The 12108-nt window shown below is 53.2% G+C and overlaps 1 protein-coding gene across 1 annotated transcript; it reads right to left on the minus strand.

The window, feature by feature from the left end:
* Window positions 1–186: 186 nt before the first annotated feature.
* LOC136938955 (E3 ubiquitin-protein ligase TRIM39) lies at window positions 187–10164 on the minus strand. The gene is given in 16 exon segments (XM_067231831.1): window positions 187–1448; window positions 1646–1821; window positions 1907–1933; window positions 2058–2084; window positions 2187–2258; window positions 3276–3447; window positions 5747–5980; window positions 8068–8163; window positions 9243–9304; window positions 9307–9520; window positions 9522–9543; window positions 9545–9609; window positions 9611–9732; window positions 9735–9801; window positions 9803–9891; window positions 10134–10164. Coding segments are annotated over 15 exon segments (1791 nt in total). The 5' UTR covers window positions 9872–9891; window positions 10134–10164; the 3' UTR covers window positions 187–1082.
* Window positions 10165–12108: the final 1944 nt, after the last annotated feature.

Raw genomic sequence — 12108 nt, forward strand, 5'->3', positions numbered from 1 at the left:
GATGTATTCCAGAGGGATCGATTTCTGTATTCAATTTCAAATATATATTCACAGCTAAAACATTGTGTAGCATGTTGAACACACGAGCATTGTAAAATAAGATTGAAATCGATCCTGTAAGGATGACGTTCTACTATCAAGAGGAGTAAGTAGTCAAGATTAGTATCGATTGTTTATTATATTTTTTTTTACAAATCTTTATTAGTGACATTTCATATGTGATATTTTAAAACATACATTAAGGTTATACAATAGAGCTCGGAACAACCTATACATTACACACATAAAAACAAGCATAACATGATTAAAATAATAAATGTGTCTACAATCAGTGGGACGTGAATGTGGTCACAGTGTGGCTGGTAAGATATTTCAAGAGGAACTATCCACCCCCCCCAAAAAACAAACAAACAAACAAGAAAAATAGAAAACGAAACCAAACAGATCCACAGGAGAGCTTTTGAGTAGCATGACGTGTTCTCTACCCTGGGCCGGGATTTGAGCCCTTCAGGGGGAGGGTAGGATCTGGACGGGAACAACTGGGCCTTAAAGAGAGACTGGCAGGCCTTATATGGAGGAAAGATCGAGGCCACACAATCATGAGTCATAACATTCTACCACACCCATGCAACCAGAAGATTGCACAATACTGTCAAGAACAGAGTCCACGTCCTGTACAGGGGGGGCAGGGGGAGGCACTGTTGTGGAAGATCTCAGAGAGGAACAGTCGACCAGACAAGGCTTTGCACTGTGGCTGTAAAGGAAGTTTCCCATGATTTTCTACAACATTCTGAACGCTGCTCCCCTTTTCCAGATCCACCCAGAGAAGAGAGAGAAGCTGTAGACACGACCTCCACCATAGATGCCGCCTGCAGAACAGCAACAGAGGCTGTGAGGAGGACACCACGTCGAGCCCGTGAGGTCCCCTCGCTCATCAGCCAAGCTCTGAGGCAACTTGTTTACGCAGAACGGCGTCACCAGCATGGAGCAGGTAAACAACTAACCCACACACACACACACAGACATAAATATCACAGCAGCTCCTCAGATGACCACGCCCCGCCTCCCCCTCCCGTCCTCGTTCACTCTGGAACACTGGTATACTGGGCCGTCATGAGGACCAGAGGAACTTCCTTATCGCCCGTGCCCAGCAGGGGGAACATCCGCTCCGAGAACGCCGGCACTTGGAAGCTGTGAACCTCGCTTCCCGTCTTGGCGTTGTAGAAGGTCACCTGGCCCTCCTCGCAGTCCAGGTATACGCCCACCCTGCGGATGCGAACCGGGCTCTTGACCTTGGTCAGGGGCGGGGCGGTGAGGGCGCGGAGCTGGGTACCCCCCCACCAGAGAGCGTAGTAGCCGCTGGCGGGACTCATGTCGAACAGGCCTTTCCTCTGAGACGACTCCCTCACCACACCCACCTTCCAGTCCTTGTTCTCCCCCACATTCACCTGGGAGACAGACAGACACACAGAGAGATATATTGAGGAGGAAGGGATGGAGAGATTGATAGACAGAAAGAGGTAAGGGTACAGAAAACAGCCTGAGAAAACAACAGCTTCTCTTCTCTCGCAGAGCCCTGTGACAGTCTTTCCCCGCTATGCCCTGACCTCTCTGCCCCTGACCTCTACCCCCCGTGACCTCTGACCTCCCAGTAATGGCGTCCAGAGTTGAAGCCCTCCTTGGCCAGCACACAGGACCAGACGTCAAAGCGATGGGAGCTGTTCCTGTAGAACTGCAGCTTCTCCCCTCTCTTCATCTGCTTCCTGTCATCTGACAGGATGAGGAAGGGGTACGCCGTCACCGGGTTCAACGTCACGTCCTCTGGGGACAGGAAGTGGACAGGTCTGTCAAGTCAAGTTCAGTGTGTGTGACACAGAAGACTGAGGTCGAGAACAAAATGTCTTACCCAAGTAGGACTTGATTTTTTTCAGCCCTGTAAGAGTGACAGATGGTACGATTAGACGGTTGTTTATATGGAAACACCGTACAGATGCCATTGGATACAGTCACACTATCTTTAAATCAGTGTTCTCCTTTTCCCGCAGGAACACACATACCTGATTTTGGCTTGATCTTCTTGAGATCTGAGAGGACAGATCAGAAGTGTTAGTTATGGATCCCGAGTCTCTGTGTGTGTGTGTGTGTGTGTGTGTGTGTGTGTGTGTGTGTGTGTGTGTAGGACCCACCTCGTAGAGACCACTGACTCTTCCTGAGTCCTTGCACACTCATCATGCTCTCACTCTCTGGTAAGGAGGTAACTGAAACACAGGACAGACATTGACTTGCGACCATCTCAAACACGCACAGTGCCCTTTACTGCGGGGGAGTCAGGTGGCTGAGCGGTGAGGGGATCGGGCTAGTAACGGCTACGAAGGTTGCCAGTTCGATTCCCGGTCATGCCAACTGATGTTGTGTCCTTGGGCAAGGCACTTCACCCTACTTGCCTCGGGGGGAATGTCCCTGTACTTACATTTTACATTTAGTCATTTTAGCAGACGCTCTTATCCAGAGCGACTTACAGTAAGTACAGGGACATTCTCCCCGAGGCAAGTAGGGTGAAGTGCCTTGCCCAAGGACACAACGTCAGTTGGCATGACCGGGAATCGAACTGGCAACCTTCGGATTACTAGCCCGCTTCCCTAACCGCTCAGCCACCTGACTCCCAAGCAGGGTTACTTACTGTAAGTCGCTCTGGATAAGAGCGTCTGCTAAATGACTAAATATAAATGTACTGCGCGTGTTGTGATAAAGCTTGCAGGAGTCCTTCATGATCCTTATCACGTCTCATCTGGAGGTGACACAACACACAACCTGCTTGTATAAATGATGAGAGCGGTGTTGGCCTAGCGTGGCAGTGTGTGGAGCGCGTGTGGAGCGCGACAGGAGGAACAGGTTGGTGAGACGCAGGGAGGAATGCAGCCTGGCCTGGTGTGGGTTGAAGTTCTGGATCACAAAAGAATCAACCCATTTGGCTACTTCCTGTTTGGTTTCATTGCCAACTTTCTTTTGGAGAAATTCACTTGCAATGGTCACCTGACTGTATGAGGATGTCCCTGGCACAAGCCCCTGGGTTTAGGAACACTGGGTACGGAATGATGGGTGACCGCACTTTAGGATAACAAGGATTCTAGACACTGAATCTTGCAGGGGCGCAGGCTTGTTTTCAAATGTGGGTGGGACGTTTAAGGAAACCTAGGCCGGGCGTTGTGATAATCTTACACCAACAACCCGCTCGTGTTTGCTGGGAGGTGGTGGCGTGGCGGCGGGGTACTCACTGCTGCCGCGAGACCCCCGAGGGCGAACCTCGCCCATGTGGATGTCGTCCATCCTCTCCTTCACCTCCGCCAGCGCCAGCTTCACCTCGTCCAGGGGGAAGTGCAGCGAAGGCTCCCGCTCCAGGTCCACGGACGGGTCAGAAACCGGAGGCGTGTTGGCCTGCTGGAAGGTCTGGGGGCAGGAGAGAGGACATGCTGTGTTAGTGAGGAGAGAGAGAACACGATGTGTTAGTGAGGAGAGAGAACATGCTGTGTTAGTGAGGAGAGAGGACATGCTGTGTTAGTGAGGAGAGAGAACATGCTGTGTTAGTGAGGAGAGAGAACACGCTGTGTTAGTGAGGAGAGAGAGAACACGCTGTGTTAGTGAGGAGAGAGAGAACACGCTGTGTTAGTGAGGAGAGAGAGAACACGCTGTGTTAGTGAGGAGAGAGAACACGCTGTGTTAGTGAGGAGAGAGAGAACACGCTGTGTTAGTGAGGAGAGAGAGAACATGCTGTGTTAGTGAGGAGAGAGAGAACATGCTGTGTTAGTGAGGAGAGAGAGAACATGCTGTGTTAGTGAGGAGAGAGAACATGCTGTGTTAGTGAGGAGAGGGAACATGCTGTGTTAGTGAGGAGAGGGAACATGCTGTGTTAGTGAGGAGAGAGAACACGCTGTGTTAGTGAGGAGAGAGAACACGCTGTGTTAGTGAGGAGAGAGAACACGCTGTGTTAGTGAGGAGAGAGAACACGCTGTGTTAGTGAGGAGAGAGAACACGCTGTGTTAGTGAGGAGAGAGAACACGCTGTGTTAGTGAGGAGAGAGAGAACATGCTGTGTTAGTGAGGAGAGAACATGCTGTGTTAGTGAGGAGAGAGAACACGCTGTGTTAGTGAGGAGAGAGAACATGCTGTGTTAGTGAGGAGAGAGAACATGCTGTGTTAGTGAGAAAAGAGAGAACATGCTGTGTTAGTGAGGAGAGGGAACATGCTGTGTTAGTGAGGAGAGAGAACACGCTGTGTTAGTGAGGAGAGAGAACATGCTGTGTTAGTGAGGAGAGAGAGAACACGCTGTGTTAGTGAGGAGAGAGAACACGCTGTGTTAGTGAGGAGAGAGAGAACATGCTGTGTTAGTGAGGAGAGGGAACATGCTGTGTTAGTGAGGAGAGAGAACACGCTGTGTTAGTGATGAGAGAGAACATGCTGTGTTAGTGAGGAGAGAGAACATGCTGTGTTAGTGAGGAGAGAGAACATGCTGTGTTAGTGAGGAGAGAGAACATGCTGTGTTAGTGAGGAGAGAGAGAACATGCTGTGTTAGTGAGGAGAGAGAGAACATGCTGTGTTAGTGAGGAGAGGGAACATGCTGTGTTAGTGAGGAGAGAGAACACGCTGTGTTAGTGAGGAGAGAGAACATGCTGTGTTAGTGAGGAGAGAGAGAACACGCTGTGTTAGTGAGGAGAGAGAACACGCTGTGTTAGTGAGGAGAGAGAGAACATGCTGTGTTAGTGAGGAGAGGGAACATGCTGTGTTAGTGAGGAGAGAGAACACGCTGTGTTAGTGATGAGAGAGAACATGCTGTGTTAGTGAGGAGAGGGAACATGCTGTGTTAGTGAGGAGAGAGAACACGCTGTGTTAGTGAGGAGAGAACATGCTGTGTTAGTGAGGAGAGAGAACATGCTGTGTTAGTGAGGAGAGAGAACATGCTGTGTTAGTGAGGAGAGAGAACATGCTGTGTTAGTGAGGAGAGAGAGAACATGCTGTGTTAGTGAGGAGAGAGAACACGCTGTGTTAGTGAGGAGAGAGAACATGCTGTGTTAGTGAGGAGAGAGAGAACATGCTGTGTTAGTGAGGAGAGAGAGAACATGCTGTGTTAGTGAGGAGAGAGAACATGCTGTGTTAGTGAGGAGAGGGAACATGCTGTGTTAGTGAGGAGAGAGAACACGCTGTGTTAGTGAGGAGAGAACATGCTGTGTTAGTGAGGAGAGAGAACATGCTGTGTTAGTGAGGAGAGAGAACATGCTGTGTTAGTGAGGAGAGGGAACATGCTGTGTTCGTGAGGAGAGGGAACATGCTGTGTTCATGAGAGATTTATACTCAGGAGTTTCGTTTTCTGCCTTTTATTGTGATAAAAAAAAAGAAGCCAAAATGATCAGGTCCTCTCATTAACAAGCCAATCTGCCCGGTTCCACTTTGATTATGGCTCTTAGGAATGCGCTCATTCGGCAGTCAGACCAAAACAAATAATGATGCAATTCTAAACAAATATGGCTATTCCAAACAAAGCGATTAGATTATATTCAACACTAACATTTTATAGGCTAATGCTCAACACGCTTTTCGGTCTGGTGGCATACGGGACACTTAGCTAGTCAACCTAAACAAATCTCTAACTAACTAACCATCACAGACCATTACATCTCCCACTGTTGCCTGTCCTAAAACACCCCCACCCCACCTTCAGGAAGCTGACGTGGGCCCCCCTCCCCCCTCCTCACCTTCAGGAAGCTGACGTGGTCCTGGGACGTGGCCTGATTCTCCAGCGCCGCCCTCCTCTGCTGCAGCTCCGTCAGCTCTGCCTCCACGCACGCCACCTGCTCCTCCGCCTGCGTCTCCACAGAGATGCGCTTCTCCTCCATCCCCCCCACCAGCTCGCTGCGGATGCGCTCCACCGATAGGGACAGCTCCCCCAGCAGGTGCTCCACCTCTGACACCTCGCTGCGGGCGTAGTTCTGGAGGGGGGGGGGGGGGGGGGAGTGAGAGAATGAGGGATTGTGGCTGATAGAATAGTGTGTGTGTGTGTGTGTGTGGGGGGGGGGGGTGTCACCTACCCTGATGGTCTGACCAGGAGGGGGGGGGATGTCACCTACCCTGATCGTCTGACCAGGAGGGGGGGGGGATGTCACCTACCCTGATGGTCTGACCAGGAGGGGGGGGGGGGGGTGTCACCTACCCTGATGGACTGACCAGGAGGGGGGGGGGGGGGGTGTCACCTACCCTGATGGTCTGACCAGGAGGGGGGGGGGGTGATGTCACCTACCCTGATGGTCTGACCAGGAGGGGGGGGGGTGATGTCACCTACCCTGATGGACTGACCAGGAGGGGGGGGGGGTGTCACCTACCCTGATGGTCTGACCAGGAGGGGGGGGGGGGGTGTCACCTACCCTGATGGTCTGACCAGGAGGGGGGGGAGTGATGTCACCTACCCTGATGGACTGACCAGGAGGGGGGGGGGGGGTGTCACCTACCCTGATGGTCTGACCAGGAGGGGGGGGGGGGTGATGTCACCTACCCTGATGGTCTGACCAGGAGGGGGGGGGGGTGATGTCACCCTACCCTGATGGTCTGACCAGGAGGGGGGGGGGGGGTGTCACCTACCCTGATGGTCTGACCAGGAGGGGGGGGGGTGATGTCACCTACCCTGATGGTCTGACCAGGAGGGGGGGGGGTGATGTCACCTACCCTGATGGTCTGACCAGGAGGGGGGGGGGGGGGGGTGTCACCTACCCTGATGGTCTGACCAGGAGGGGGGGGGGGGGGTTGTCACCTACCCTGATGGTCTGACCAGGAGGGGGGGGGGGTGTCACCTACCCTGATGGACTGACCAGGAGGGGGGGGGGGGGTGTCACCTACCCTGATGGTCTGACCAGGAGGGGGGGGGGGTGTCACCTACCCTGATGGACTGACCAGGAGGGGGGGGGGGGGGGGTGTCACCTACCCTGATGGTCTGACCAGGAGGGGGGGGGGGGGGGGGTGTCACCTACCCTGATGGACTGACCAGGAGGGGGGGGGGGGGGGTGTCACCTACCCTGATGGTCTGACCAGGAGGGGGGGGGGGGGGGTGTCACCTACCCTGATGGTCTGACCAGGAGGGGGGGGGGGTGTCACCTACCCTGATGGACTGACCAGGAGGGGGGGGGGGGGGGGTGTCACCTACCCTGATGGTCTGACCAGGAGGGGGGGGGGGGGGTGTCACCTACCCTGATGGTCTGACCAGGAGGGGGGGGGGGTGTCACCTACCCTGATGGACTGACCAGGAGGGGGGGGGGGGGGGTGTCACCTACCCTGATGGTCTGACCAGGAGGGGGGGGGGTGTCACCTACCCTGATGGACTGACCAGGAGGGGGGGGGGGGGGTGTCACCTACCCTGATGGTCTGACCAGGAGGGGGGGGGGGGGGGGGGATGTCACCTACCCTGATGGTCTGACCAGGAGGGGGGGGGGGGGGGGGTGTCACCTACCCTGATGGTCTGACCAGGAGGGGGGGGGGGGGGGGGGATGTCACCTACCCTGATGGTCTGACCAGGAGGGGGGGGGGGGGGGGTGTCACCTACCCTGATGGTCTGACCAGGAGGGGGGGGGGGGGGTGTCACCTACCCTGATGGACTGACCAGGAGGGGGGGGGGGGGTGTCACCTACCCTGATGGTCTGACCAGGAGGGGGGGGGGTGTCACCTACCCTGATGGACCTGACCAGGAGGGGGGGGGGGGTGTCACCTACCCTGATGGTCTGACCAGGAGGGGGGGGGGGTGTCACCTACCCTGATGGTCTGACCAGGAGGGGGGGGGGGTGTCACCTACCCTGATGGTCTGACCAGGAGGGGGGGGGATGTCACCTACCCTGATGGTCTGACCAGGAGGGGGGGGGGGGGATGTCACCTACCCTGATGGTCTGACCAGGAGGGGGGGGATGTCACCTACCCTGATGGTCTGACCAGGAGGGGGGGGGGGGTGTCACCTACCCTGATGGTCTGACCAGGAGGGGGGGGATGTCACCTACCCTGATGGTCTGACCAGGAGGGGGGGGGGGGTGTCACCTACCCTGATGGTCTCCAGACGCTCCTTCAGCTCCCCCAGGTGGAGGCTCTTCCCCTCCACCCTCTTCTGGATCTCCAGCTCTGTCTTACCCAGGAGCTTCTGAGACGGAGAGACAATGTTACTGAATCACCTCCATCATCATCATCACCATCATCATCATCATCATCATCACCATCATCACCCAGGTCTCTATGTCAGGGTCAGTCTGTATGGTACACCCCCCAGTACAAACCCCACCTGTACACCCCCCCCAGTACACACCCCACCTGTACACCCCCCCCAGTACACACCCCACCTGTACCCCCTCCCCCCAGTACACACCCACCTGTACCCCCTCCCCCCCAGTACACACCCCACCTGTACCCCCTCCCCCCCAGTACACACCCACCTGTACCCCCTCCCCCCAGTACACACCCCACCTGTACCCCCCTCCCCCCCAGTACACACCCCACCTGTACCCCCTCCCCCCCAGTACACACCCCACCCTGTACCCCCTCCCCCCCAGTACACACCCCACCTGTACCCCCCCCTCCCCCCCCAGTACACACCCCACCTGTACCCCCCCCCCCCAGTACACACCCCACCTGTACCCCCTCCCCCCAGTACACACCCCACCTGTACCCCCTCCCCCCCAGTACACACCCCACCTGTACCCCCGCCCTCCTCAGTACACACCCCACCTGTACCCCCTCCCCCCCAGTACACACCCCATCTGGAGAGCTACCAAGGTCAATCCTTCTGATGAACAGTAAAACACAAGTCTACAAGTCTGATGAGGAAACTCTGGTTCTAATCTGACCCCTATAAGACTGAGAAACCTGAATATGAACTGCCCTAGATACTACTGTCATCTGCACGCCAACCTGGAGAGGATCTGCTCTGACAGCAGAGATGTCACCTGGAGCCATAATCTATGTTTCATCTGCTTAATTTATGGAATTAAGAATAGTTGCTGTTCAATATATGATCTTCACTGTTGTGTAAATCACATAAATAGTTAGCGTTCCCACCGCTCTTAATGGGGAGGGGCGGGGGCAAATTGTTAACATTCTCACCATTGTTACCTTTTCTAATGTCCTTCCACTGAACACACACACGCACCTAAAATACATTCCCCAAAAGCGTTTAAAACACCGCCCGCTTTCAGCCCCCGCCCCCCGCCTGCCCCGCCCCTTCACCTGCTTAACGATCCTCTCAGTCTGAACGGAGACGGTGTTGTGCGTGCGATGCTCATGCAGACGCAGATGGCGCAGATACACGCTTGGTCCGTCCGGCAGAACACCTCCAGCAGCCGGTGGTGGAGGTGGCAGGTGCGTCCCCGCAGCGCCTCCATGGGGTCCAGGAGCTGGTGGCTGGCGTAGAACGCCGTGGTCCGGTGCGGCTGAAGGTGTTCCTCACAGTAGGACGCCGTGCACGTCAGGCACGAGCTCACCGCCACCTGCTTCTTCCCCGTGCACAACGTCACACACCACCACCTCCCTCCAGGAAGGGGTTGCTGCTGGATCCGGGGAGAACCGTAGACATAGGCAACAGCGTCATTCCTGCCCGCACCGTAACGGGTCTCTTTGAATTTGTCGGCGATGTGCGGAGAACACTCGGTTGATGCTAGTTGCGGCCGCTCCGAGAACTGGTGCTTGCACAGCGGACATGTACACACGGGGCTGGAGGCCAGTAGCCTCCGATGCAGCCCTGGCAGAAGTTGTGCCCGCACGGAGTGGACACAGGGTCACTGAACAGGTTCCAGGCAGATAGAGCAGGTCAGCTCCTGCTCTGTGAACAACTCCTGGGCACTAGAAGAAGCCATCATGGTCTCCGCGGCAGTGGGATCTGAGAGAGATTGACAGAGAACATGTCACCACACCTAAAGCATTCCCACAAAGATTCAAGCTTAGGCTATTCCTGAACACTATCAGTCAAGAGTTTGTTTACTTGAGGAACATCAAATAACTGAGGAAGGAAAGAGAGTCAAGTTTGTTGTAGGCCTACAAGCAATCAGCTGTTAGACACAGCACAATCAACCAAATCCTGTATCCTAAAAAACTGTAAATGTGACTATCAGTTGGACCCACCTGAATATTGAAATTGTTTTTAATCTGTTTGAATGCGTTTCCAGCTAACTTCTGAGAAAATGACATATTGTTGACAGCGGGCGTGTTGCTCCTGGTATGCACAGCAACATGGGGTGTGGTCAACCACCTGAACACGATCAGGACTAATTCAGGCCGATGGGCGGAACACCCTTGATTCAGTCTACACGAATGGACTGTTTACCGAATGCTACACCTCCAGGTCAACACATGGCTGGCCCTGCTACATTCCATCAGTTCTCTAACCCACCCTCTCTCCCCCGTGTTTGTGTACAGGCCCTCCTTATTGGAATTCTGTGTGCTTTTGTAACTGCTCTGTGAGGACAGCAACAATGAGCCCGTGACACTCGGTCACCGAATGGAAGATTATACAGGTTTGCTAGTGACGCGACCTTGCCACAATAGCGTCTGTTGACGCCAGCAATATTAGCTCAAATTGTCGTCCTGCTTTCGTAAACGTGGACAGGTCTTGGACGGTTGTTTACATCCATCAGCCACACGAAATATTATTCTCTGTAGATTATCACGAACACATTTGAATTGTAGGCTACTGTAGTATTAAAGAACACAATTTCTCTGTCTCATAACAGTATGAAAACATCAACATAATGTAACTATATTCCCAACCATTCACTAAAACATTTTAAATCATCATTTAGTGTGACTGTTGCTGCAAAATATTTGCATTAAATAGATCTTTATATAGTATAATTAATAAAAGCCTGGTACAGTCTAATCCAGATGTACAGACCCACTGAATCAGGACCATTAACAGCTTTATTGAGTCACCACAGAGATTTCCAGTGAGAACACTGCTGATGAACCAAGATGATTTATTAACCCTTGTGTTATCTTCAGGTCGTTCTGACCCATCAGTCATTGTGACCCACCGTCGTATTGCGACAACTTTAACCGCATACAAAAACAAAGTGAAGCATTTTCTTTTAACCGTTGGGCTGTCTCAGACCCCCCACATTGCGAAGGTTAAAAGAAAATTAATTTTATTTGTTTTTGTATTGGGTAAAATTGGGTAAACACAACGATGGTTCGTTATGAACCTTTGGGTCATGTGACCCGAAGGCAGCACAAGCGTTATAGGCCATGAAGTTCCCTTCTGGCCTGTCAAACCTGTTCACTCCAGTTTTCAGCCTAATGGAAGTAAACAAAGCTAAAGCAATGACAAGAATTAGCATAGCGCTGCTGGTCGGTCTGGGGACTGTCCCTCGTTCCTGAGCGTGCACACATCGTGACGGTGTCTGTCCTGGTTGGTCGAGCCCGCTTACCTACAGCTGTCCTCCCCCTGCTACAAGCACTTCCCCACCTTGCAAGATCATTAACAGAATAGGAATCCCCCCCCCCCCCAAGAAAAATCTGTATCCTTGTCGGTATACTAGTCAACCCTATGTTTACAATATATATAAAGATTCTGAGATGACTGCACACTGTGTCTCTTTGAACCTGTACGTAACACAGACAGCTCCCTTTCAATAACAAAGCATTCACCTTTTTATTATATTCGGAATTAAAGCAATCAACATACCTGCTTGTGTTTCCTGTTGTCTCCGCTCACTAGTGTTGTGAAGTCAGATTCCCTCACTGAACTCCTCCCGTCTCTCGGTTCACACCTGGGCCCAGGTGTGCATGTGCGGGGTGCGTGAGCGAGTGTGTGTCTGTGTGTGTGTGAAAGGGGAGTTGACTGCATGAAAAGCAGTCGGGTGACTTGGTGGATCTCTGTCATGTGTGGAGGCGAGAGCCCTGGTTGACACTCCCAAATACAGGTAAATTAGTAACAGGCTAATGTGGAAATTAAAAAAGGACCAATGTACAGTATTAGTCTATCTGGAGCGTAGGTTTCATTATACATGGGAGATGGTTTACCCGTAAAAAATAAAAAACAGAAACAGCAAATCTGCCCTGCCCCTCCCACACAACTTTTATTCTGAAAATGTTATCCAAC

The sequence above is a fragment of the Osmerus mordax genome, chromosome 3, assembly GCF_038355195.1.
Source record: "Osmerus mordax isolate fOsmMor3 chromosome 3, fOsmMor3.pri, whole genome shotgun sequence".
Lineage (NCBI taxonomy): Eukaryota > Metazoa > Chordata > Actinopteri > Osmeriformes > Osmeridae > Osmerus > Osmerus mordax.